The 27,063-nt window shown below is 49.3% G+C and overlaps 3 protein-coding genes and 1 long non-coding RNA gene across 11 annotated transcripts in view; 2 read left to right on the top strand and 2 right to left on the bottom strand.

The window, feature by feature from the left end:
* Positions 1–52: 52 nt before the first annotated feature.
* On the top strand, positions 53–12,507 carry LOC121594509. 3 transcript variants are annotated; one of them, XM_041917820.1, is made up of 9 exons: positions 53–140; positions 1,251–1,773; positions 2,968–3,473; positions 3,538–4,655; positions 4,824–5,008; positions 6,254–7,460; positions 7,538–7,742; positions 7,812–7,967; positions 9,424–12,507. In XM_041917820.1, exons 2-9 carry the CDS (start codon positions 1,662–1,664, stop codon positions 10,666–10,668), a joined length of 4,734 nt encoding a protein of 1,577 aa, XP_041773754.1. In that variant the 5' UTR covers positions 53–140; positions 1,251–1,661; the 3' UTR covers positions 10,669–12,507. The 3 variants fall into 3 exon arrangements, with proteins under 3 accessions (XP_041773754.1, XP_041773752.1, XP_041773753.1); XM_041917818.1 differs by lacking the exon at positions 53–140 and adding an exon at positions 303–434; XM_041917819.1 differs by lacking the exon at positions 53–140 and adding an exon at positions 869–1,098.
* LOC121594518 lies at positions 8,777–9,076 on the bottom strand. Its single transcript, XR_006004986.1, has 2 exons — positions 8,996–9,076; positions 8,777–8,919 (listed from the first exon to the last, which is right to left on the bottom strand). It is a non-coding gene; the product is annotated as an uncharacterized LOC121594518 (long non-coding RNA).
* Positions 12,508–13,391: 884 nt separating the features above from the next.
* LOC121594516 (U-scoloptoxin(05)-Sm1a) lies at positions 13,392–16,527 on the top strand. The gene is made up of 4 exons (XM_041917847.1): positions 13,392–13,482; positions 15,220–15,381; positions 15,623–15,772; positions 16,015–16,527. The coding sequence occupies exons 1-4, from the start codon at positions 13,431–13,433 to the stop codon at positions 16,254–16,256; spliced, it is 606 nt and encodes a 201-aa protein (XP_041773781.1). The 5' UTR covers positions 13,392–13,430; the 3' UTR covers positions 16,257–16,527.
* Positions 16,528–16,811: 284 nt separating this feature from the next.
* Positions 16,812–27,063, bottom strand: part of LOC121594513 (coronin-1A-like) — a 30,304-nt gene continuing 20,052 nt past the window's right edge. For 5 of the 6 annotated variants that reach the window (XM_041917835.1, XM_041917836.1, XM_041917841.1 and 2 more), the window contains 7 exons: positions 20,665–20,859; positions 20,107–20,409; positions 19,719–20,039; positions 19,106–19,655; positions 18,624–19,027; positions 18,358–18,549; positions 16,812–18,254 (listed from right to left, as the gene is read on the bottom strand). In XM_041917835.1, the coding sequence (XP_041773769.1) occupies positions 18,120–18,254; positions 18,358–18,549; positions 18,624–19,027; positions 19,106–19,655; positions 19,719–20,039; positions 20,107–20,409; positions 20,665–20,859 (2,100 nt within the window). In that variant the 3' untranslated portion in view covers positions 16,812–18,119. The remainder of the gene's footprint in view (positions 18,255–18,357; positions 18,550–18,623; positions 19,028–19,105; positions 19,656–19,718; positions 20,040–20,106; positions 20,410–20,664; positions 20,860–27,063) is intronic. The other variant, XM_041917837.1, reaches the window with a different exon arrangement.

Here is a 27,063-nt window from a genome sequence, read left to right as displayed (position 1 = left end):
ATCTCGTTCCAGCGCTGTGGGAGTGTGCAGACCGGGCTCGTTGGTGAAGCGTCAAATAGGCAGAAATAAATGGCCAAATCACATTCAGGTGAAGGCTCCGTTTTCGTGCGATAAAAATGAATAGAAATCAAAACATTAAAGTGAGTAGCATTAAATCTAATGTTTCACGATGTAAAGAAATCGAAAATGACTAAATTGATATGGCCCAAAAAAATACCCCATTTCCCAGTTGGGATCAAAACAACGCACGCACACTGACAGCTTTGACAGTGGGATATTTTCGCTGCTGTCAGTGACAAGAAGAAAAAAAAAGACACAAAATGAAATGAACAGAAAGGGAGACGACTGCAGAAACAAAGGCTGTGGTCCGTTCTTTCTCCAGTGAAATTTGTGAAGAAAAGCACGGAAAAGCGGTGTCCATTTCTGTCGCCAGCGTGAGTGTGTTGCAAAGCTTAATCGAAACAGTGTAAAACAATCCCCTGCAAGTCGTGTCACGATGTGCCATTAGCAGTTTTCCACCTGCATCGCTGCGTAGGGCTAGGAAAAGCTCCCGTCTGGGTTTGGGTTTGTGTGGACCGTTCGCTCTAGATCGTGCTCGATTGCGTGAAGGTTCGAGACATTTTTGACAAACGACGACACAACCATTCCCGTCGATTTCTCCGTGCTGTGGTGTGTGTGATTGTGGCAAACGGGAAAAAGGAAGTTTAGTTGTTCTTTCTACGGCAGAAGCTGAACGAAAGTCAACGATACAGCCCTCACACAACAAACACGGCTGTGGAAATCGAACTCGACTGTGGGTGTGTGTGTGTATTGCGTATGTGTGAATGTGTTGATGAGGTGGTACTCGTCGTGCTTCTTGTTACACGGATAGTAGTGGTGGTGCTGGTGGTGGTGGTGGTGGTGGTGTGAAAGACGAACAGATGAGGTGTGCGATTGTGGGCAATGTTTTGTTTACGTTTCACCTCGTATGATTAACGCGAAGCGCACATTGCCAAACACTCTGCCCATCTGCTCTATGTTCCCTGTCCCCTTCATCACGACCTCAAAAACGCGAACGAACAAGAACGAACGACAGAACGAGAGTGAGCCTGTGTGTGTGTGAGTGTTGGTGAAGTGTTTCGTTGCCCCATACGACGGGAACGGGTTCCTTTCAGTTTCCTTTGGCTGTTTCATGTTTCATTTCTAACCTCCGCTCCCCCACCACCACCCCCATTACCCATCAACGTTCACTTTTTCACATTCACATTCAGGCGACGGGCTTTTCATCGCAGCAGTCTCAGCTGAGCGACGGCAACAGTGGGAAAGCAGAAGTAGAAGAACATCGCCGAGCGCAGTAGCAACAGCCAGCAGCAGCAGCAGCAGCAGCAGCAGCAGCAGCAAGCAGGCAGGTCGTGTCTTTCCCGATGCAGTGGCACTGTCTTTGGCCGAGCATATCGACGGCGACGGGTGTTGGCCACCTTTAAAAGGGACAGCGCGTCCCGAATGCGGTTGCATTAAATTCACTGCTAGTGCAAAGCCAGCCCACCACAGAGCGGGTGGGTGAAAAAGGATGAGCAGCAGCAGCAGCAGCAGCGACTAAATTGTTTTCGTGCCGTGGTTGTGTTTTGTTGGCAAAATAGAGAGCGCAAAGCAAAAAAAGGAAACGGAGCAGAGGAGCAACGATGACGACGGCAATGATGATGGTGGATAACTTTGAGTGTGCTGGATACACGTTCTACTCCAAGTTCGATTCAGGCAACCTGGGAAAGGTCGAGCTGGTGCGATGCTGTGAAGGTAATCATTGTGTCCAAATGTTTTCATTTATTTTAAAGATCCATTTTCACGTGTAAAATCAATAGAAGCAGTCAAACCGTGGGGTAGTTTGCTGGTGACCATCCAAGCAGTCCGCGTGCTCGCGGCACGTTGGCTAAACAACTTTCTACATCTGTTTTCGGCGTCCGTCGACTCGATTTCACTTTGCAGTCGGGTGCAAACGGTGGTGCAGAGATGGGGGTAGAATTAGAATTGGGTGGCTTGACCCACACGCGCGCCCCCTCGTCGAAAGCAAATGCGACGTCCGGGCGGGCAGTGGTCGAGGTCGAAAGCTTTGGTGGTTTGGGTATTTTTTCCTGGTTGACCGAACCGTTGGCCTGGTTGGCGCTTGTTACATAAACACAGCGGCGCAAACACACACACATATACAAATAGACACACACGACACGGGGGGTTATACATTTCGGCATGGGCACGATTGGGTGATTCCCCTTTGCCCTCCCTCGTGTGAAACGGCATGCCTGCCAGACAACGAGGATGTAATCTTTATTTTAGGACACACTGATTATGTTGTCTGTTTTGCGAAGACGCCACCCTCTAGTGTTTCCTCTATTGTGCTTTAGAGGGTGGCTCACACAACAACACAGAGTTGGGTGCATATTGTGCCGCATTCCCATTACATTTACATACCGGTTTATTACTACGGTCAAAAGGGCTACTTTATATTGGTACAATTTGCTTTGCAAGGACGGTTTATGTGCGGTACAGTACGCTCTACCCCCAACGGATCGATAAAACAAGCGCTCCGCGTACCTGGCGTATCTCTGGCAAATCTCCGGAACACGGTGCCAAAGTATGACATCAATAAATCGTGCCTCGCAATTCCACAAGATAAGCATCCACGTGTGCGAACACGATACAACAGCATAAAAAAAGCAAAGCAAAAAAGGCCCAAAAGTCACACGCGAAAGGAAAAGCTTTTGCTTTGGCGGAGAGAAACCTGCCGACAGTTAAATCGATCAAATCAAAGTAGCCCAGAAATCAACAAATGCTCGTAGCGGTGGCGGGCGCCTACATTCCGAAGCACGGAAGGGGGAAGGGAATGCAAGCGCGCAGCAATGTTTCAAATAAATAACCTACTTCTTTCGCTTCTTGCATTGGAATTGATTCTATTTGTCTGCTCTTCTTTTCCCCTGCCGTTTTCTACCCGCCCAGGACTCGGAATCGTGGGCAACACGGTATCGAGTGGGACGTCTGGTGTTCCCGTTATCGGTTCGGGGAGCAGTGCCATCGGGCCGGGCAGTACGAGCGCTTCCGCCATAGTAGCAGCCACGCTGGGGATTGGCTTGCATCAGCAACACCATGGACTGCTTTCGTCGGTGTCCGGAAGTGGCAGCGCTGCCGCAACGCCCGGTGCCAACGGCGGCGGGTCCCTCGGGATGCCCATTCCCTCGCCCACACCGCACGCGACGGAGAATCCGCTGGTGGAGGTGGAGTTCAATCTGTGGACCCGCCCGGACTGTGCCGGCACGCCGTACGAGAATCAGAACCGGACCTGGTTCCATTTCGCGGTGACGGGCGGACGGCCCAACCAAATCGTAAAGTTTAATGTGATGAATCTAAACAAGCAGGCGAAACTGTTCAGCCAGGGCATGCACCCGGTCACGAAGGTGGGCCCGAACGGGCGCTGGGAACGGATCAAAGATAAGCCATCGTATTCGGTGAGTTGTCTTACGCTGCGCTTTAAAGAAAGCTCCCGGGCTAAATATCATCCTTTCTTTGCAGATTACGAACGATGTGTTCTTCATCTCCTTCCTGCACAAGGTGCCAGAGGTGGGCGGCGACACGACGCGGATCTATTACGCGTTTACGTTTCCCTTCACCTACACCGAGCTGATGGACCAGCTGTCCACGTTCGATCGCAAGTATGGCCGCCATCCGTTCGAGCTGCACAAGATGGCGTACGACATTTCGCAAAAGTACGACACGCTGCCCGCGGCTGCGGCGGAGGAATCGAAAAACATCTCCAACCTGGCACCGCACCGCCGGAAAGGGAAGCTGTCGAAGATGGAGCGCGTCGACCGTACCAGCCCGGAATCGTTCGACGAAACGGCACGCGACGGTGTCGGGGAAGGTTCGCCGCCGGGCAAGGAAGTGCTGGCGGAGGCGGCCAAATCGCTGCAAACCGTGCTCGGGCCCGGCGGTGCCGGTGGGATGGTAATTGATGAAAACACCTCTGAATCGATGCAGCAGATTACAAACCTTGTGAACAAGGTGAAAATAGAGTTACCGCAGGGTGGTGGTGGTGGTGAAATGAAACAACCCGCACAACAAGCGTCCTCGTCGGCGTCCGCAACGAAAGCAAAGTTACCGTCGTTTCACCATCAGCTCAACGTGGCATCGTCGGCGGCGGCTGCCGCCAATCCCTCCCCGGAGGACGATCAGAAAGCGGACCCACGGGACGAGATCTACTACTGCCGCGAGCTGCTGACGCACTCGATCGAGCACCGCCGTATCGAGCTGCTCACCATCAGCTCCTTTCACGGGATTCAGACGGCGCGCGAGACGCGCCTGCGCAATCTGTTCCCGGACGAGGCGGCCCAGCGCTGCCATACGTTTAGAGAGAAGAAGATCGTGTTCATCTCGTCCCGCGTGCATCCGGGCGAAACGCCGGCCAGCTTCGTGCTGAACGGGTTTCTCAGCATGCTGCTGGATCGGAAGAGCATCGTCTCGCAGACGCTTCGGCGGATGTACGTGTTTAAGATAATTCCCTTCTTGAACCCGGACGGCGTGTACAACGGGCTGTACCGGTCGGATACGCGCGGTCACAATCTCAACCGGGTGTACATTAGCCCCTGCCACGAGACGCAACCGGCAATCTATGCCGCCAGGAAGTTGATTAGGCAAGTTGTGGAGTCACAAGAGTCCCGTCGAAAATGACCCATTTTATTGATTTATCGCTCTCTCTCTCTCTCTCTCTCTCTCTCTCTCTCTCTCTCTCTCTCTCTCTCTCTCTCTCTCTCTCTCTCTCTTTCTTTCTCTCGCTCGCTCTCTCTTTGCTCCTACCTCAGGTACTACCATCTCGGTGTGGATGAAGTTGAATCGTACGAACTGGAGAAGGAAAAGGAGCACGCGCACGGGGAAGGATCCAAGGAAGCGATCGGTGTTGTCGATCCCGAAAGTGCTACACCAGCCGGAGAAGGATCCGCACCGGTGGATACATCGGGAGGCAATGTGAAAATGACACTGAAAAAAGGTATACCCTCGACCACGATCCCATTGACGATAACGAGACGACACAGCACTCACAGCGCACAACCGCTCTCAGTTAGTCCTGTCTGTGGTGCTACAACAGGGACTACCAATACTACCAACACCTCTACTACCACTACTACCAATGCTACCGCCACTACTACTACTCCTTCTACTAACACAACACAACACATTCAGAAAGTGAAACTTCCCAAACTAAAATCCATCGACTCGTCATGGAAAGCTTCCAGTACAAGTTCCGTGCTTCCTTTCTCTGCCCCGGCCTCCCACCAACCAGTCAAACGATTGTCCTCGACCATGTCGCTCCCAGTGGATGGATCGATTCGGAAGCGCCGCACACCGTCCCTGTCCAGCACGCCGCAGTCCACCGTAAGCGTCGCCAGCGAGCGACGGTCCGTGATTGCTTTCGTAACGCCTGCCGAACCGGGGGCTAGTTTGTCCAATCGAGCGAAAAGCACCATTTCCCCATCGTCGTCGTCATCCGCATCGTGGTCGGATAAACTGTTGGGCAAAATTTTACGCCGTCGACGCGCAAAGGCTGGTGCGTCCGGTGCCGGTGTGTCTGCTGGCAGTGGCGCAAAGTTGTCCCCTATAGCGCAAGCCCTTCCCAAACCTACACTGGTGTTGCCGGCGGTGGCGGAGGAAGAGTCCACATCTACCGCGGAGGAGTCAGCCGAGTTGGTCTCATCTCCGACGGGGTTAACCAATGCTAACACAACTACTACCGCTTCCGTTGCATCGTCACCACTCACCGATGGTATGTCCCCCTGAGCGAAAGGGCAAACGAAGGTGGTTTCCATGGCAGCTCCTCATTAGCCACATCACCACAGCTCTAGCTTCACACGCATGTAATGCTCCCTTTGCGAAACGGACATTTTGGAAGATTCATTCTCTCTTAGTCTTATTGGCATTGCAACTGCTGATCGGCTGTTTATTGTTTATCCACTCAAAAGCTACATTGCAAGCGTGTATTGATGAATCCAGATGTTGTTTCGTCTTCCATTTTGGGGTTGTTTCATTGTCCGCTAAAACATAACATACTAACACATTTGGCGGCACACATTTAACAAACTGGCTCGGTCTCGCTCAGCAGCCAACCATTCCGCATGTTTGTTTTGTCATAATCAGAAACGGTTTTGTTTAATGCATGATTCCACGTGTGCCTGTTGCGCGGAACCTTTAAAACTAATGCTTCCGTTCTGTTCCCTGTTTTCTGTTCCTTTTCCAGAATCGGATTCAGTCGAACAGGACACACCGGCGGCGTCCGATTCCGGGTTCAGCGAGGCAAGCTCCACCTCGTCCTCGCTGACGTCGAAGGTTGCATCGAGCACCGCGCTGCCCACTCAATCATCCGCCGATTCCACTGGCAGCCCGCCCGCAGCCGATTCCACGCCGGCAGCCGTCGTGCAGCCGCAATCGCTCGTTGCCGCTGCTACGACTGCGGCCCAAGTTTTCACCGAGAAACTCATTCCTGAGCTAAATCCGATCGTTAGCGAAGGCACGGCCTCCACCGCAAGCGGCAACAGCAGCAACAACCTTGCACCCGCTACCTTCCGCGGTACTGCGGGCGGCCGAAGCGCTTCTAGCCTGAGCTTGAAAAAATCAATCCACTCGGTAACGGCCAAGGTCGACACGGGAAAGGGTGGCATCGGCAAGAGCGCCCATCACAAGCAGCACGTGCTGAACAAGCCACAGTTTCTCGGTGCGACCCCCGGCACGCTCAAGTTCAAGGAGTTTTTGGTACATCCGCATCACCATCACCATCACCATCATCACCATCATCACCACCATCACTATCTGGCGGGGGGAGGAGCAGCGGGTGGAGTAGCTGGCACGGGTGGTGCCATGTCAGCGGGCGGAACCGCTCAAGGGCAGGTCGTCGCCACGCTGCACGGTGGCAAAATGGCGCTGGGCGCGTTCAAAAAGGGCTCCGCAGGTGGCAAGCAGCAAGCTACGTCCTCCTCCACGACGTCGTCCTTGATCGGTGTGGGTGGAGCTGGTCGAGCTTCCGGCAGTGGTGGAACTGTCCTTGGTGACGGTGGAACCACGGTGGGTGGTAAAAATCGCCCCCAAACGCCTCAAACCAGCGCCGTGCCGTACAGCCATTATCGATCGCACCGCAACGAGTACCTTAATCCGGTGATGGGCGGCGGTGGCGTTGGCGGTGTGCCGCGCAGCCTGAACATTAGCCTGGACTTTCTGGCCCAGCTGGACGAGCGGCACGATCGGGTGGTGTACGAGGACCGTAGCAATCTGTTCATGTACATCGATCTGCACGGGCACGCCTCGAAGAAGGGCGTGTTCATGTACGGGAACCATCTGCCGAGCACGGTCGAAGCGGTCGAGTGCATGCTGCTGCCGCGGCTGATGAGCCTCAACTCGCAGCACTTCCATTTCGATGCGTGCAATTTCAGCGAGCGCAACATGTATTACAAGTAAGAGAGGGCGGAGAGCGAACGCGGGAGCGTGATGAGGTACAATTTTAACTGACGAATGCCGCATTTCGTTGTAGGGGTAAGCGGGACGGTCTGTCGAAGGAAGGATCGGGACGCGTGGCCGTGTACAAGAGCACCGGTTTGATTAAGAGCTACACGCTGGAATGCAACTACAACACTGGCAAGTGCGTCAACATACTGCCACCCCGGGGCAAGGAGATTGTGGCCAAAACGACCCACACACTTGTACCCCCGAAGTATACGCCGGCCGTATTCGAGGAGGTAGGTCGTAGGTCCCCAAAATGCCATGAAACAAACCGCCAGCTAACCGTGTTTTGCCGGTTTTTTTAGGTTGGGAAAGCCCTCGGACCATCCATTTTGGATCTCACCAACTCGAACCCACTGTCCCGATTGCCGAACTGCGAGTTTCGCACCCTTCAGGGGCTGCGCAACGCGCTGCGGATCGAAATCGAGCGCGGCTCGTCGAAGGCACGCGTCACCAATAAGGTAATATGTTGTCCGCGGGCGGCTCTGCTCTTTGCCGACGCATTCCAACAGCATCATCAGCCGCAGCCACAGCATCAAGTTGCCTAAAGTGTTGTGCGTGTGTGTGCGTGTATGTCCTTGTTTTGGGATGGTGAAGGTAGTGGGGGAAATTATTCTAGTGTGCCTTTCTTCCTCTTTTCCATTTTATGCTATTGCATGGTTTTTTCGTTGCTCCGGTCTTTCTATCTCTTTCTTCATTTGGATGTTTATGTTTTTCCTTCCTTTTTCGTTTCGTCCCCACCCCTCTCCCCCGTTACCTGTAGTATGGTGATATTATAAGTTACGATTGGCTTTAACAAAGGCAAGCAGCAGGCCATGAAGACGAGAACACACCCAACCAGAAGGAAAACAAAAAATAGCAGCAGCAGCCGTACACGTTCTCTCGTTCATGTTAAAGATCGTTTTGTATATTTTGAAGCGAGCAGCAGGGGAGTTTAATTATCTGCTGTAGTAACATCTCGACCAGTAGTACCATCACTACGAGAACAACTAATTACTGCAATTACTACTACTGCAACAACAACAACAACAACAAGAACAACAACACTACTACTTACTACTACTACTTACCCTACAAGCACCAGCAGCAGCAGCCAGCGCAGCAGTGGCGCGGCAGTATGATCTCAGTTTTCGTTTCCGGAATTGGAGTCCGATCGATCGACCGTCCCGAGAACTTTGTAGTGCAATTATATACTTCCCGAATGTGTTCATACAATGTGTGTGTGCGTTAAATGATTCTCCGCGTCTTATAATTCGCTTGCTCTCTTTCATGTGTTCTTCCCGGTTCGAAGAGGCTAATGAAGTACGAAATACATATTGTTGTTACGTTGTTATCGCGCCCTATCCGTTCCTTTTCGCCCTCTTTTCGCCTCCCACGGTGTTGTCCCGTTCAACCTGGGAGAATGTTTATTAGCTAAATAATAATAATAAAGTTACATTCGTTGATTGTGTTTTCCGTTCTCTCTCTTTATCTCTTTCTGCTTTCTTACCTTCTTGGTGGTAGTTGGGTTGGTTTCTTTCTTTCCTTCTCTTCCTTTTTCTAACTTGTGTTTCTTTTTGGCATTGATAGTTTTGAGAATTCTCATCTACCTACTGCTCCTTTGGACTGCGCGCTCTCTGTTTCGCTGTAGTTTGGTGCTATCTTGTCGCTTTTGACTCTTTTTTGTAAATATTCTCCCCTTTCCTTCTGCTAATAACATAATTTGTGGTATAAATCGATATTTTTTAATTGTTTCTATGTGTTTGTGGCGCGGAAAAGCGCCGAGCCGATGGTGTTGGGTTGGGCTGAAGGCAAGAGCCCTTTACATGACTCCACCACCACACGTAGTACTGCACACTTTCATTTACACAATCATTTTATTTCTTCTTTTTTTCATCATCATCATCGCCATCATCGCCATCGTCTCTCGCACACCAGACCCAGAAGTCCCACACGAAGCGGCTGGCCAATCAGCTGTCCTGCTCGATAGACGTAGCGAAGGAAAACGCAATCCAGTGGGATCATTCGCTCGGCGCACCGGTGGTCGGTGTGGCCGGCGGCGCAGGGCAGCAAACGGGTGTCCCCGGCCCGACCGTCACCGTCGCGAGCAAGATGGTGGGTGATCCGGATGCGGCCACACTGTTACTAGCCGGTGGAGGGGGTGGCCCCAGTGGCACATCCGGTACCGGTGCCGGATCGACCCAGCACCCCCGGCAGGTGCTGAAAGCGAGCGGTTCATCGGTGACGCTTAAAGCGACACACGTCGTCGGTGCCGGTGGAGCCGGTGGCAAGATTTCCCGCAAGGTCGGTGCCTTCGGTAAGCCGAAAAAATCAAAAGTCCTGTGCGATGTGAGCGGCACCGGTGGTGGTGTTGGTGTCGGCGTGGGTGGTGGCGTTGTTGGGGCAGTTGGCGCCGGTGGTAAGAAACTCCAGGAGCTAATGCTTCGCAGCACGAAGGAACAAGTGCCTCGCAAAAAGATCAAAGTGTCGGCCCAGCAGGCCTCGGAGCTGTGCTTTAAGGGCGGCATTGGGTCGGGCTCGCTGCCCAACTTCCTCACCGTGGTGCCGGGCACGCTGGCCGACCTTCCGGCACTGGGCGCGGGCAAGAAGGTGAAATCGGAAAGCAAACTACTGGACGTGAACGATATGCAGTGTGACGATAGCTTCGATGCGGCCCCGTGCTGCTCGTACACCGGTGGTGGCACTGCGTCACCGGGCGCCACGATCGTTACCACCACGCACGCTGGCATCTCGAAGCTGATCTCAACGTACACACAGGCAGCAAGCGAGCTGCACACGACGGTCGGCGGCACCACGGTCACAACGGAAGCGTTGATTTGCAGTGGTGGTGGTGTTGGTGGTGTCGTTGGTGGTGGCAGCGTTGGTGTCGGTGATGTGGTCACGGCTTCGTCTTCGATGGGTCCTTCAATGGAGAGTGTTGTTGTCGGTGGTGGTGGTGGTGGTAGCATCGCTAGCGGGAGTGGCGGTAGCAGCAGTGGCGAAGGGAAGGTCGGCACCAAGTTTGGCAAGGGTACGCTCAAGCCAAAGCAAACCAAGCTGGCTAAATCCACCAAATCGGGGACCGATGCCGGCGGGAAGAAGCTGCTAAAGAAGAAACGCTCCCTCAAGACGGACTCGAGCTTGAAGCGAAAGAAGACGCGTGTTAAGCCGGCCCTGACGTAGACGGAGCAACCGAACCGAGTAGGCGGCGTGTGTGGTCTGTGTGCAATCAGTGAGAGAGAGAGAGAGAGAGCGAATAGAAGTGTGTCTTCCCGTGTAAAAGAAGCAAATAGGGCGAATGGCAGAAAGAGAGAGAGCGAGAGAGAAGTTCTTTGAAGAAAAAGAGATATTTATTTGAACGAATCAGTATATATTTTTTATGCGCGTGTGTGTGTGCTTCCTCGCTCGACCACCGAACGCAGTTGAACGCAGCCACTGAAAGTGGAAAACGTAAATTTAGTATATTTCTGTTTGTTTATTTTTCCTTTCTTTCTTTCTCTATCTTGTTATACACTTTCTGACCTTTGAACTTTCGTTCCACGTAAAAAAAAGTACAACACCGCTTACGCGTCCGTGCCGATTGAGTGTGTGATATTTCTCGTGTATTATTTTGAGTGTATGTGTGTGCGTGTTTTTTTTTAAATAATAATAATATTTTAACTTTATTTCTTTGTTGCTTTTTATACACTACTTTTTTGTTTGTTTTGTTAGACATGTAAGCAAAGAGAGAGAGAGAGAACCCATTCTCTTCTGTTCTGTTGTTAGACGGGCGAGACTACTGGCAAACACTACACTACATTTACTAACTCTAAACTACGATACGTGAAAGCAAAGTGTGTTTTTGACTGATGAAAATAGGTCGTGACAGAACATATAGGTCGTTTGCTTGTAGCCACACACACACACACACGAACATCGTAGCTCGTAACAGCTCGTGGAACAGATCCAAAAAACAAAACGCTCGCTTTTAAACACCATGGTTGGAGGAAAAAGGAAAAATACAAAAAGTGTGCGAGGTGATATACATACATCTATGCCGCTTGCTTTGTAAGATTTCGCATTATTCATTTAATCTTCTCCTTGTTCATTGATTCATTTAAAACATTACTATCCCCGTACCCTAATTATAAGCACGTGGGGAGTAGAGCAGTGCCCCAACGAGCAAAAATGTGCGCACGAAGGAACAGGTTGGCTTGTGCTGCGTACCTGTGAAGCATTTGCGCGCGGGTTAGATGTAGAAGCACCATGGAAACGAAACGTAACAGTGGTAGTAGTGAAGTAGGCAGGCCAGCAGCAATTCGTAGTAGGTGTCGAGTATGAAATAAAAACAAACCCACCACCACCACCACCATCCCACAAATACTACACAAATACATACACGAAAGTGAAAACGTTTAGATAGAAAGCATATTAGCAATCGAAAGAAAAAAAAAAACAGTACTCGCAAGAAATGTAACCCTAACAGTAATAATGGCATTTTAAAAGTGAGACAGAGAGAGAGAGAAAGGCAACAGTTAAATCCTTCTGCAAAAACAACCGTTGCGCGTGCTACCACCACCACACCACCAGCCACGTAGAACGTTTTTGCATGCATTTTCGTTATATATAATTATGGTTTTGTTCGGTTAATTCAGTTAGGCTGTTAGGCAGTTAGGACGACACCATTTAAAATCTCCCTAAAAAAGTGTTGTATGTGTGTGTGTGTGCCTGTACGTTGTAAAAGCATTACCATTTATCCATAGCAGCAGCAGGCATTCAGCACAAGGAGCGGTAGAAGAAGAATGTGGAACTGCTGATATGCATATGTAAACAAATCAGCAAACAAATAGACACACACACTCACACATACACACAGGCAAGCATATTTGCAAGAGGAAGCGCAAGAGGAAGGAAACCCTCCCGAAGGAGTAAACAAACAAACAAACAAAAAAAAACGGGAATGGTAAACAGAGCAAGACTTATATATGGCAACATCGTGATAAGAGCAAGAAACATTTATGGAAATGAGAAGAATGGATTCAATAAAAAGAACAAAAAAAAAACCACAAACACACAGCGATGTTATGGTTTTATTGATTTAATTTTATGCTAAGTTGTGCTGTGTACTGTTGCTCCAAGTAATTTTTTGAAATAGAAAGAAGAAATAGAAAGAAATTGGAAACAAGCTAGTATTTAATGGGAAAATGCTGTTTTAGAAAGCATGCTCAAAGCATCGCTGAAATAATAAAACCTCGTCAATTCATTTCGAAAATTCTTACCTTTGTACTGTCGCTGCGGCAACTGCCGCGTTAAGAGCACTGATGAAGTGTTTCAGTTCGACCGACCGTTTAGGTCGTGAATGAAGCCGTGCTTTTCCCCTTCATTCATTTAACGGAAAGCGCATGCGCTTGGCTGGGAATGGCGACGAGCCGTTTAACTGACCGGCCGTTTTTGTGCATGACATTCAGTTCCTTTATTCCCTTCGACGCGTTAAGTTCGCAGCTTCTATCGACCGCTCCATAGAAAAATCTCTGGTTGCTTCGTTCGCACGTGGATTCGCATTTGAATTTAAATTCTCGACGAACGGCTACGCTTCCCGTCACCTGTGTGTGTGTGTGTGTGTGAGTTTTGATCGATTTAGCACACACCTGTCAAACAGGCGCGTGTGACAGCAGCAGATCGTGATCGAGAGTGATCGTGTGCGGGTGTGTTTGTATTGTTAAGCAGCTGCTGCAGGAACAAATCAAAACGTAAAAAAAGAACACTTATGCCCTTCTCGTGCGCATAGAATTAATTCATAATCGTTCCTTTTTGCTTGTGTCGATTCGATTTGTAGGTAGCCGTTTCCTTGGCAACCGAAGGGCGCTAACGCAGCAACTGTAGCCGTCCGTCGTCTGTCGCGCGTCACTTTGGGTGTGCTGCTGCTGCAGTGTCTCGCTACTAATTAAACGTGGAAAGAAAAAACCATGAAGCAATTTGGACTGGGAGTGGTTTTCCTGCTGGCCGCCGTAGAGAGTGGTAAGTTGAAAATGGTGTGTGCGTGACGCGTGCGTTTTTACGGGGTGGAAAATGAAACCGAAACACCCCTCTTTGATTAAGCACGGGGAGAAGTGCAATGACCAATGAGTCATTCTTGGAGGGGCAGGGGAATGGTATTTGTTGTTGTTTGATGTGGTGAGAAAAGCTGAGACGCTCACGCCCAGTGAGCAGTGTGAGCAGTGTGAGCAGTGAGAAGCGAGGATCAAGTGAGAATTATGCTTTGCACCTTGCCAAACGCAAATTAAATCGATCAAACACAGCACACGTGCTGCTGCTGCTGCTGTTACACGGAGGCAAATGTAATACCGGGCCCCGCAGAAGGCCCACTTCCGCCGTGGAATTGAAAAAGCACGATTTTAAGGCATGTCCCTCCATCACCATCATCATAATCATCATGGGCTGTGATTCATTTAGCAGCAATATCCGCTTCAAAAGCGTACCGACCGACCAATGCCTGGCAGTACCACGGGCTCGAGAACTCTTATCGGTGCTCTTCCACATCAACGGACAATCGAAACCGGGGCTCGGTATATTGATTGCCGGAGCCGGAAAGGACGCACATGCGGGTGTGGAAGGAGCGGTGACGAAGAGCATGCCACATCATTGTTGCTTCATAACTGGAACGAGGAGAGAGAGAGCGAGAGAGAGAGAGAGAATGAGACAGACAAAGGCCACAAAAAGCCCCGCAGGACTTTCTGGAAAGTGTAAAAAGCAGTTCTCTTCTCTATTTGACTTTCACTTACTTTCCGCGAAGGCAAAACTTTCCTATTTGGGCACAGCAGTTTTCCGTGAAAACCCGTGGCGCGATAGTAGCGCACGATTTCGCCGTACAGGAACACGATTTAAACTCTTCACACAAACTTTCTGTTTTACTTGAACCAAGTAGCAGAATTCGACGCCAGAACACGCCAGACAAACAAAACAGCTCATCCTTGTAACTCGCTCGTTTTGAGATGAAAATCCCCTGGCTATCGCGGAATGGAAAGTACACTTCACCGGTCTTCGGGCGCCCGGGTTGAAGTGTTGCCGAAAATACGCGTCTATACGGTCCAATTGGAACGGCGCGCTTTGAAGGGCTCCTGAAGCCTCATCCAAATCCAGAGAAAGCGAGAGAACGAGAGAGTGCGAGCGAAAGAGAACACTTTCAACGCACACTTGGATTTGTTGAAGAACGGAACCAACGAAACCGAATGCATTAAGCTGATTAAATCTGCATTTCTCGTCTGGTGGCCACTTGGCGACAATTGTTCCGTGATGCGTGAAAAAAGGCACTCGTTTCACGAACACACGAAGGAAGAAAACTCCGCTAAACGACATAAATTGGACGTACATCACACACTTGCTGTAAGTGGTCGTTTTACTCTTCACTCACAATGCAGTCAGTCAGTCCGCGGCAAAAGGATAACGAGGACGAAAGGACGAGATTTTGGGCCATTAAAATAATTATCTGCCTTTCGGGATGGAAATTTGCGCTGTCAGTGTTACAGCAAAGGGTGGTGGGAAACCCAACTAGATTACGGATGCACTTTTTTGTTGCCGCGTCGTAGTGTTCCAGCTCCAGATTATGCTCGTTTCGTTGAATAAGCCACCATACCGAAGGGAGGGCGATGACAATTTTAATGCTAACGAATATTTCTTTCTTTCTCCACCACCACCACCACCTTGTTCTTCATTGGGTGTGTAAATCGCATCTACCCTCAAAAAAAAAAAAAAAAGCAACGGCCATCAGCTGCTACGTGTGCAATACGACCGACTCGACGACACCGTTCCAGTGCAGCGAATGGTTCGAACGGTTCGATACGCCCGACCTGAAGCCGGTCGACTGCTCCAACGTGTACGGGGCCAAGTTCTGCATCAAGCATATTGGCCGCTTCGAAGGTATCGTCATCCTCCTGCCACTCGTTGGCTCTGTTGGCTAACATCTCGCGCTGCATGGTTCTCTTTCACACAACTAACACCACTGGCCAGGCTGCTGGTAGAACATTAGAGTTTATATAACATATTTAACATATGGTTCAAAAGTGGTCGAAATATCGGGTGTTTGGGCTTCACTACATTCATCTAACCCGGCTAACCCAAAACATACACACAAACACACACCTTTCTTGACCACTTTCAGCGTGCGGCATCCTTTGCTACCAGTGCTCGTCCGCCCACTCCATGTACTGTTCGGACATGCTGGTCGCGGACGAGGCGTCCCCCTTCAAGCCGGAACCGTGCGATCACGTGTTCGAGGCCGAGTACTGCATCAAATCGACGGCAATGCATGGTTCGGTTATTCTTTCGCTTTTAGTGTTTGTACATTGTGTGTTGTGTGCCACTTGTTTCACGCCTTTTCCGTTGCAAAACTCACCTTTTCTTGCTGCATGACTCACACCTTTACGTTTAAGTCTTTTTATCTCACCCATCCATCCACATGGCTTGCTACGTGTTTGTTTGTTGCTGTTGCTGTTGGTTGTGTTGCTCATATTAATCATTCTTCCTTCTCTCTTTGCCTGAACTCGACTCTAGATGGCATTGGTGCTAAGCGTTACTGCTCGTCGCGCGATCTCGGCAACTACTGCAACTATGTGCGCAATCCGGGCGACCAGATCGAGTACCGATCGTGCATCTACACCTGCGACACGGACGGGTGTAACAGTGCTCCACGCTCGGCGCAGTTCGTTTCCGGCACAGTGCTTGCCACAGTGGTGGGGCTGCTTCCCTTCATCCAGCTTCTTGCAGCTTCTCTTCTCCGGAAGGTGACGCTTTAGGCGTGCATTTGCGGGTATTGCGTACTCTAGCGTATCATCCATCGTTTTACCGAACAACTAGATGAGACTTTCGTGAGATTCTTTTGCCCGAGAGCATTTCCGTTTTCCGTCCATTCTTTTCCATCCAACATTCCAACATTGCGCACCAAGACCCGGTGCAGTGTACACCACAATATGTTCAAATGTACTAGAATAATGAATAGTGTTTAGTGAGTGGATTTTTAAGTAATAATAAAAAAAAAACGTGACAAATAATCCTCCAATAGGAAAACAATGAATCATTCTTTCACACACACAAAAACATACCCCAGTCAGTTTTTCTTTGTTCCTTTACGTTGTTGTCTTATTTTGCTTTTTTGCTCACATTCCATCTATTGATGCGGCAGGCCAAATGGTTATAGCGTTTTTTCACATTCACATTTTACTAGCATTCTTGTTGCGCGGCTCTCGTGAAGTTTCTCTGTTCCACTGCGTTACGTGTTAAATTATGCTCTCAAGCTCGATTCATTCTTTACACACATGCACACACACACATACATTCTTTTGCTTTCTTTCTTTCTTTCACACACACACATCACTCGTGTGATTCTTCGTACATTCTTTTTGCCAAAAAAGCTCTTCAACTCGTTAGCTTCGTTACTCTTCCAAGTACCTTAATCTTAAAAAATGGATAGCATCTTGTATGAAGAAAGAGAGAAAAATAAACACAAATGCCTGATTAAATTACTCCTCACAACGTTCGTTCGCTAAATGCTTCTCGAAAAGATAGAGAGTAGAACAAAATGAGGGGAAAGCAGGATTAATCTTTCCACGCGCTGCTGTTTCGGGTTTGGTGTGAAAGGGGGGAGGGAGAATACTATGAGCTACATTTAGGTGACATTATTATCGTATTTAGCATTAGTAAGCCCAACTGTGGCAAAAAGCTGTGTCTTTTCTTGTCTCCTCCTCTAAGCAGAGATGAGAGAATATGAAAGGGAATGGTGGTTGTAAGCAGTGGTTGTAGCGTCGATTCCCGTTTGTGCAGCCCGCAAGCTCATCTGCATATTGCTGTTTTCCCATTTTCGGCAGCAAACACACACTCGTTCGTTCGTTCATTCATTTGTTTTGTTGTTGTTGCGTAAGTCAACGTTAAAAGCAAATCTTGTTTCGCATATACACACGGGTAAGTAAGTATATAGTGTAATGAGGGTTGGCGGCAGCAGCGGTAGTACATTCTGCGGGAGGTTAGTACCATCCCCCCGCCAGTAGTAGAAGCGTTTAGCAGAGCGCAAAAGTTACGCCACAAAAACCTCGGCCTCGTCCACCTATCTCCTAAAGCCGATCACGCCGACCGGCTGGTTAACCTAATCGTTCTATTGTGCTTATAAATCATACCGATCCTATCTCTCTCGCTCTCTCTCTCTGTCTCTCTCTCTCTGTCTCTCTCTCTACTGTTTCGTGGGACGATGGGGGTAGGTAGTGGTAACTACTCTCGTGTTCCTCTCCCCAATTTCCCGTGTTCCTTACATTCATTACATTTTCGATATTTGTCACGTGTTTGTTGTCCTATCTTCCCTTCCCTACACATATACGATCACACACACTCATGGACCAAGCGTACACAGACACAAATACGACATACATCATCGTAACGTCATGCGTTTGATGCTTGACAAAATGCACAAACCACACATACGCAAAACATATACGCAAATTCATTATACGCTGCTTCTTCGCGCACACACACACGCAAAAACGCGAGAGAGCCGAACCAACCAAACCAAACACAAACAAAGAAACACATAAAACTCTCCTTTTCCGAAACAATCACATATCCCAAATCACAATGTTTCCGGTGTTGTATGCCCTTCCGTGTTGCCTACTCTACTGGTTTTGCTTCAGTTGCTGCTGCAGCCGCTTCACTTCCGCCTCCAGCTCGCGGACACGCTTCTCCGACACGTTGAGCGTTTTGCGCAGGCTCTTGATTTCGTCCGCCTGCTTGTTAAATGCCTTTCGGAGCTAAAAAAAATACGGCAAACAAAAGCAAAGGTTTACAAATATACGTAAAAGAAGGGACTCGCCCTTTTTGGTAGAGCGCCACACCACGATCACGATCGCTTACCTCATTTTCCGAGTTTAGCAGGTTAATGTTTTCCAGCGAGCTGTTGCGGGAGCTGTTGCGCGAGTTGCTGAGCAGATTGTTCTGCAGGTTGGCAATGTCCTTGTGGTTGGTCGTCTGCTGCCCAAAGATTGCCTGCAGCTGGTGAAACTTTGTACTCTGGTTGGTGGACGTTTTCTGGCTTTTCTCGATAATCTGCAAATGGGAATGGAGAGAAATGGGTGGAATTAACAATCAAAATCCTTAAAATCAAAACCCTCTTTACTTACCGTTTGTGGTCGATAGTCCGGAATGGTCGGTTGCGAAAGGAAGGCAAACTTCTTCGTATTGTTATCGCTCTTGCGGTTGTCGAGCTGTTCGTTCTCTTTGTTCAGCGAGTTGTGTTGCTGCTTCACGCTGATGGAATGATTGTTGTTGTTGTTGTTGTTGTTGTTGCCGTTGGTCAGATTCGATCCATAGTTTCCACCATTCTGCTGCTGCTGCTGCTGCTGCTGCTGCTGTTGCTGGTGATTCTTATCGGTTCCGTTCGAAATTGACACGGTGTGACCGTTGGTGTTGGTGCCTCCGTTCGTTTGATTTCCGTTGGCAAGATGGATGGAATGTGTTCGCTGGATTTTGGACTCGATACTGTTACGGTTTGATTTGCCATTCGACACCTCCATGATGGATTCACCTACAACAACAACAAAAAACCCACGTTTGTTAGTACTCCCTTGAGCATATCTTTCACTATCCACCACCACACCCTTACCCGTCTTCATGGACATCAGGATCGGTGAAACGTTGCGACCCTGGAACCATTCCTTCGCCCCGATCGCCGGCAGGTTCGCGAGCGTGTCCGGGTAGAGATCGCTCTGGAACAGGGTCGACTTGCGCGGCACTATCATCGAGATGGGCTCGCAGATGTTGCCGGCCGCGTGCAGCTTGTAGAAGCGGAACACCTCGCACTGGTGCACGTTGAGGCCACGCTTCGGCATGAAGCCGAGCGCCTTCTGCGGCTGGCCGGACAGGAACTGGTTCAGATAGTGGACGTACGGCGGCTCGTCCACCACCTCGTAGTAGCGAATGTTGCCGTCGCCCTTGCCCGCCAGGTACACCATGCGCGTGTCGTAGTCGTAGTACGGCGTGACGATGCCGCTCGAGCTGTCAATCACCTCCTGGGTGAGCGGTTTCCTCAGATCGTGCTGATCCCACACGGCATACTGACGGTCGGAGTGGCGCGAAAAGCCCGTCGTCAGGATGCGCCCATTGTCCAGGAACACGGCCTTCGAACACTTGGTACCCAGATGACAGATGCCCTCCTGGAGACGAAAGAGAACAGAATTAGGACGATGCTTGACCGGAAAGTAAACAGGAGCTCTTACCGAAACGACAATACCGCTGCGTGGCTCGATCACACGCAGCTTCTTGTCCTTGGACGTGGTGGCAATCATCGAACCGTCCCGGTTGATCGCAAGACTGTAAATCATGTCCACGTGGCAGTCGATAACGTTCAGCAGCGGACGCTCGGCATTGCCCGTGTCCCACACGCACACGGTGTGATCGAACCCGGCACTCAGCAACACGTTCGACGCCGTTGGGTGCCATTCAATGTGCAGCACCTTGCGCTTGTGGCCGACCAACTCCGTCACGTAGTTGGTGAGGTTGTTGACCAATCCACCCTCGGGAATGTTCCAAATTTTTATCTGAAAACGATAATGTCAACGTGTTAGTTATTAGGATAATTAAGCTCTTCATCAATCACACACATACCGTACAATCATCCGAAGCGGACGCGATGGTGTGATCGTCGAACGGGTTCCACTTCAGATCGAGTATCTGACCCGCATGACCAATCACCTTGCAGCACTGGAAATCGATCCGCCCGGTCGTCGCGATCGGGATGACCACGAACGTCGTGTCGGCCACGATCGCGAGGAACGTTGGGTTCACCGCACAGAAGTTACCATCGTTGCCGCTGCGCACCACGCTGATGTCGGTGTAGCAGCACTCCTTGCGCGTCGGTAACCCGTACACGTGCCGGAACTTGGATGGCCGGACGCCACGGAACCAGAGCTGTACAAAACGGGAGGAAAGGTAGGGAAGAAACACAAGCGTGTTGTTAGTCATCGATCGGAATGGTATCACTGTTGCTGCTGTTGGTTAGATGTTCCGAGTTGAAAGGTTAATTAAGTTGCCACCCCACACACGGAGCTAGGGTTGAAAGTTAGTCAAAACTACTGAAGACTCTCGGCATCCCATCGGGTGTATTAGTAGTAGAAGTAGTCCGCAGATGAGTAGACGCTCACTCTCTCGGTGAGTTGAGATTACCTGTGTATTGGTCATGTCGCGCTCGTCGCTATCCGCAATGTCGTCGGTGCTTTTGCTGATGCGCTTTTCTTCGACGCCTCCACCTGCTCCACCACCACCACCTCCTCCTCCTCCGCTGCCGGCGAGGCCTGTTACACCGCCCGCTTCACAGAGGGCGCGCAGTTTGCCGACGAACTCGCTGCGAGTTCCGCCGAACTATTAGGGAGGTTTGTTCAATTATAGCAAACGATGTGGTTGGAACAATACATTGCCGTTTTTAGTATTTAGATTTCCACGCAAAAGAAAGAGAATATATTCAAAAACGTTAAGAAAGGATGGTGTCGAACGTCTCCAAAGAGTTTGAATTTGTGTGTGTGCAAAAGCAACAGGATGTTTGGGGATATGTGGTTGCTGTTAAACGTCCAACGACGACCGCGAATCGGAAGGTTTCTTCAAGGCGTCGTTCAAAGTTTAACAAACAAACAACGAATAGGTTTAGTAGGATTGGAGGAGAAGAAAGGGAAACGGAGAACACTTTCTCCCGCAGGGATGTTCCACGTGAACGTGACAGGGAAACGTGACGTCAACAAAACCGAGCCGCCATTAAATGATTAGTGATGTGTGCGGCTTCCGATTAAACACACTCAGCAGCGGCTATTAGTAGTAGCAAACCCGCAGCAACACACGCTTGACTTTGATTGACCGCACAGTTTTCGCCCTCGCCCGACACTACGATGGCCTTCTGGGACTGGGCCTGACGATGCCTAAGGGTGGAACGCAGCACAGGTGCGAGATGCTTTACTTCCGACAGCCGACCATCAGCTTTTCGCTAACTGGCGTTGATGGCTTTGATGAAGATGGTGATGATGATGATGATGATGATGAGATGCTGATGGGCGCGGACCTTTAGGCATTGCCCTGCAGTGCCACCGTGGGACTTTCCCGTTAATATACCCCTCTCCCCTTCTTCTGCGTCAAGGTGCCTGTGGGATGTGTGTGTGTGTGTGTGTTGGATTGTGCAGTTTTCGGGCAGTTCAGGTTTCTCTAATTCGACACGTCGACGTCAGCTTCCGACGAGCTGATGAGAAACTACGTGCGCTACTGATTAACGACCTCAACAAGCTAGTCGTACGATCCACCAGCTAGACTAGGCAAAGCAACATTTTTCTAGTGTGAGGAAAGTGAGATGACTCTTCCTTGATCTGTGAGGTCGATTGGAGTAAAAAAACGACACACTCCAGACAGGGGTAATACGTTAAGCTGAACGGGACCCGGTGGGGGAATGGTTTGCCGTTTTGAAGTCGTTTTGCTGTGCTGCTTGTGTAGCTACCCCTTCACATTCTCTCTTACACACACACACACACGCGCGCACGGTGATACGGTGATTAAGGAAGGTGCTCGATATTGCAAAAGACCCCAAATCACCGCTAGTGCCTGTCTGAGAGGCACCGAAAAACCATTGCCTAAATAGAGAAAGAAACAACACACAGAAGGAACAAACTGTACAACCCAAAACACCAAAAACATGTGAAACAACACACACACACACACACACACACACACACACACACACACACACAAAAACCGAGTTTGCCCTCCGGGTGGGAAAGAAGGAGAAATTAATCCGATCTGCAAAAAAGGAAAAAAGAAAGAAAAAACAAAAGAAAAAGAAAGAAAACAAAAACAACATAAATAATAAAAACAATAATAACAAACACATATGAACGTATGAACGGATGATGAGAAGATGAAACTAAAAGACGAGATGATACTGACCAAAAAAGAAGTAAAACTTAACCAAAAAAAAACAACAACCAAATCAAAGCAAAAATTGCGATCGACCCTCTCATGGCGCTGATGAAGTGAGAAGAAGAGATTAAAAGAGGAGAAATGGAGACTAGAGAAAAAGAGCTTCCACGTGCTAGTAGTAGTTATAGTAGTTGTTGTACCACACACATAACCACAATTCGGTCGCAACCGAGCAAGGGTCTTTAACTAGACCTGGTGGAAGCTTTTTTGTTTTGGTTTATTGCTTTGAGTTCATGCCAAAAAGGGATGAAAGTAGCGGAGAAGATCAGTTGCCGCCACGGGTATGATCAATCATATGTTTTGTGTTTCGCAAGAAAAGGGCTCTCTCCGTCTCTCTTTCTCTCGTAAACTCTTCAATTAACAAAAAACATGATTAAAAGTAGGTTCATCTACGTCTAATGCCGTCGACATTGCTTTCCGATGGTTTAATCCGCCAAAGGGTAGCGCCCCTCCTTTCACCGTGAGCTGCCTTGCCCGCTCATGATGCTCACCTTTCGCCAAAAAAAAAAACGAGCAACATATATCGCTTCCCTTCTCCCGTAAGCCGCAGTGTGTGTGTGTGTCTATTTTAAATGTATGTAGCGAGATCGGTTTTTTATTATTTCGGGTCTCGCATACAAAAGTCTCCCATACGGGAACGGGGGGATATGTTATGATCGGGCGATGGTGGTGGTGATGGTGGTAGGGTTGTTTTAGAAAGCACACACAACCAGCTCATTATGATCGGAAGCAAAGAGCCGGTTCACCAAATAACCATATGAATGTCCAGCGGCGATCATGGAAAGCCACCGCCGCCAAAGAGCTGCTCCAGCTGTTTGCGCAAAACGGAACGCAGCTCAAAATCAGGTCCCCGTGCGCGAGAGTTGGCTGCTCTTTTATTTCATTTCCATTTTTTCGGGGGCTGTGAGCAACACAACAACAGCAGCAGCAGCAGCAACAAATCGAACGGAACATGCCCATGCACAGGTTGTGGAGAAACAAACATTCCCCCCTCTACCGCTCTGCCTCTTGGCCCGCTCGTGGCTACCGGGAGGAGACACATAAAAGCCTTTTGTTAGATTAAATATGATCTCTTTCCCGTTTCCGAAAGCTGCACGTGTTAACTGTTCACTCGGACTACTTTTTTCGCATGTTCCGGAGCGAGATATCTTTACGATAGCTCCTCGGAGGGTCGAAGGAACCGACACGACAGCACTTTGTACACACAACATATCTCGCTCGCCGTGATCGATAAAGTCCGTCCGCGGGCAAGATCGGCCGATAGTGGGGCCGGGATGGCTTTTGCTCGTGAACATTGGGGGTCAGGTTTCGATTTCTTTTATGCAACACCACACCACACAACGCTGAACCGGGCGAGGGGGGGGAGGGGGGCTCAAGGATTGTCCACTCTTTTCCTTATCCGATCGGACGATCTGACGCGGCAGTATAGAGGAGCCCCCTCTTAGATGATGTTTTTAGCACTGGACCGTGATGATAACTGGCGTGCGATCGGAGCTAACACCAAAGCAACAAAAAACAGATCAGATGTCTTACACGAGCAAACACGGAAACATTAATCAATTAGTAAGAAAAGCCGGGGCTGGTTGGTGCGCAAGTGTTTTTATCATTTTCTTTTTGTTTTGTTTTTTTTTTGCAAAGCAAGGTGGGAAAAACAAAACCTCGCCGATTACAGAGCTGCACAACAAATAGGGGTGAAGAGTGAAGAGGGTAGAAACGATTATTGCGTCAGACATACACACGCGAGAAGAGGCAGTGATCGCACCGGACATTTTCAATTTTCATCAGACACACCACAATACACGCCATCGTCTCTCCCTCTCTCTCTCTCTCACGTAAGCACACACGCTTGGACACATTACTAAATCGATAGGATATGAAAAATGCATCGCGAAGGAGAAAGAAACGCGATGCCTTTTCCGATATTCGATTGGTTGTTCGGTTCACTTGTCTCAACACAATTACGGGAAAATTACAGCTACAGACCAGGAAAATGACAATTTCATTGGGTCATAAAGCTATTAGATTAGATGAACAATAAAAGATAACCCATTTTCAAACTAATAATCCACATAGATCCATTTAATGTTCCATGTAATGTGTGACATGTGTTTGACATCAGATATGTGTACCGTACACAATCAATCTCTAACAAAAATCCCCCGTCCACCACCAAACGGCCCGATGTCAGTGACACCTGAGAAGCGCCCTGATTTACCAAAAAACAGGTGTCACCAGCCAGCCAGTCAGCCAGTCAAGTCAACGAGAGTTTCGCTCGTCAGCTGGAACTTGTTTCAATGGGACAGCAGTTCGCGCCGGTTAAGGGGCGAGTTCGACCAAATGGCACATTGACGACGACCGAGACCCACCTCCCCTACCTTCCAGCGTGGAAAATGTGAAATTTTACGCCTCGATTCGCGCACTAATCGCGGGGTGACAGTCACCGGGAGGGAGAATCATCGAATGAGCGAGCTATAAGTGTTAAAGGGAACACAACCAGGGGACAGGGCGGCAAGAGAGAGAGAGATGGAAGTCTCTGTCCCTCTCTCCCCCCCCCCCCAATCTCTCCAATTTGGGAGGAAGTGGAGGACGCAACAAAAAACACGGGAGGTGTCTCAATTTCGTCTCCACGCCTCGAATCGTCGCCTCGGAAATGATTAGTTCCGGCGGAAGCGAACCCAAGCAGCGAAGAGAAGGAAGGCCGGTTCTTGCGTCAAGCCTCTCTCAAGCCAGCACGAGGGGGTAGAGGAAGAGGCGGACGAGGCTCGTTTACTTATCTCAACCGTCTCTCATGGAGGGAGGGAACGCGACAGGGCCAACGGCAACGCGGGGCAGCGATTAGAGTGAAAGTCGTCCACGGCGTGTTGAGGAAAATCACCACCACCGATGGTGCGACCTGCGGCTCGAATCTCGGGGCTGTTGTGTGTGTGTTCGGGGGGGCATGCAGCAAAATCGATAGACAGCCACCAGCCGGAGGAGGACCTTATCGGAGGAGGGAGCGCAACAGCGCCGCTTTGCAAACAACAACCGGAAAAAGGTAACAGAGCAGGTGAATGGTTTCTGTTTTTTTGAGCTTCATCCCCCGTGTGCCCTCTCTCTCTCTGTCTGTCTGATCAACATTGGAACAAGTTTAGGTCCAAAAACAAAACAAGCAGGGCCTTCTACGATGACCACAGCACAGCAACAACTCGATCGATTATTGATTGCAGTATCCACACAGCATGCTATGGTGAGGTGCGCTCTCGCAAGTTTCCATACGGGAGTTGCAGCAGCAGCAGCAGTTGCGTTATTTAACCTTAGACCCGTTTTTATTTAATTTTGAATCTCTATACTCCTCCACAACTGCATTGAACAACAACAACGTGGCGATAAATTGCGCTTTGCCGCAGTGTGGAGGAAAATTGTTTCCACTCCCACGAAAGCCTGCAACAACCCTACCCAACCTTTTCTCCCCTTGATGCATGAGCTTTGAACTGGAAAAACCATGTCCTTGACATGGAACCACCGGGGAACTTTGCACACCCCTTTTCATGCAGATCTTCTTCTCCTGTTGGCGCACCCCTCATTGGTGTTCCCTCTCCCTCTCCAAAGTACCTTAAACTCATAAAAAAAAACTTACGACATCCTCTGTGCTCAGCGAACAGCGGTTCCTCCTCTGCTCTCCCCATCATTGGGATGGGGTCTGTGCCTCTTTCGTGTACGAGCCGGCTACAGCTTTCTTGGCAAACGTTCCTACTAGGACACACTTTCCACGGTCCTTCCAACGGGTGCCAAAAAAAGGAGCAAACATACATACACATACACGTACAGGCAAACACACGGGCGAGATAACTTTATCTCGGTCCCGTTTTCCGGAAGACAACCCCACTTTCGGTGGCTGGAAATGGCCTTGAAGCTTTGCTGACGTCAAAGGAAAAAGGACACAGGGGTGGGGGGGGGGGATTTGTTGGGGCGGGGGGAAAAGGGGGTTCATATATTCCGGACATAATGGAAGGCGCACATGGCGTTGTGGAACAGTGTAATTCTATTATGATCGAAAATAGAAAAAGGATGTTAGGGGGTCGGGATGCGTTTCACGCTAAAAGGTTTTCGCACAGCAAAAAGATCACAAAAATAAAGGAGCTGTTTTCACATTTACTGAATTTGTGTGTTTTTTTTGTACGCTCTCTCTCTCTCTCTCTTTGCTTATTGCTCCCTATCAACCATGTCATCATCTCCATCAGTGCGTCTATTTAAATTGGTTCGCTGGGTGAATCACTAAATTAGACGACTCAACAACAAAAAAAGGCTTAATGGAGTGTAAAATCAGGAAGCTACCCTTCAACTTACACGGTTGATAATTTCGTTGCTAAATAAGCACGCTGACACAGCCTAATGACACATATTGAGCATGGTGGGTTTGAGATGATGATGATGGTAGATAGATAGATATCTCAGCCATGCGCGTTCGTTGCGCAAAGCTTACAATATATTGTTGGAAATAAACGCTACATTGATATAACCACCGCCCAGAGCAGCTCAACGAAGTGCTTGCCTGAAGTTGCTTTAATCGCTGTTGTTGTATAACACACCAGGGCCAAAGTGTAATAATACTACGTGTGCCAAAAATACGGA

Source organism: Anopheles merus, chromosome 2L (assembly GCF_017562075.2).
Source record: "Anopheles merus strain MAF chromosome 2L, AmerM5.1, whole genome shotgun sequence".
NCBI classification, from domain to species: Eukaryota; Metazoa; Arthropoda; class Insecta; order Diptera; family Culicidae; genus Anopheles; species Anopheles merus.
This window is presented reverse-complemented; position numbering and strand designations above follow the sequence as displayed.

Excerpts from the sequence above, each read along its gene's own strand:
- LOC121594509 (XM_041917820.1), top strand. The coding sequence starts at position 1,662 with ATGACGACGGCAATGATGATGGTGGATAACTTTGAGTGTGCTGGATAC. Across the intron at positions 1,774-2,967 it reads GCTGGTGCGATGCTGTGAAG|GACTCGGAATCGTGGGCAAC; the intron begins GTAATCATTGTG and ends CTACCCGCCCAG. Across the intron at positions 7,461-7,537 it reads GAGCGCAACATGTATTACAA|GGGTAAGCGGGACGGTCTGT; the intron begins GTAAGAGAGGGC and ends ATTTCGTTGTAG.
- LOC121594516 (XM_041917847.1), top strand. The coding sequence starts at position 13,431 with ATGAAGCAATTTGGACTGGGAGTGGTTTTCCTGCTGGCCGCCGTAGAG. Across the intron at positions 13,483-15,219 it reads GCTGGCCGCCGTAGAGAGTG|CAACGGCCATCAGCTGCTAC; the intron begins GTAAGTTGAAAA and ends AAAAAAAAAAAG. Across the intron at positions 15,382-15,622 it reads GCATATTGGCCGCTTCGAAG|CGTGCGGCATCCTTTGCTAC; the intron begins GTATCGTCATCC and ends GACCACTTTCAG.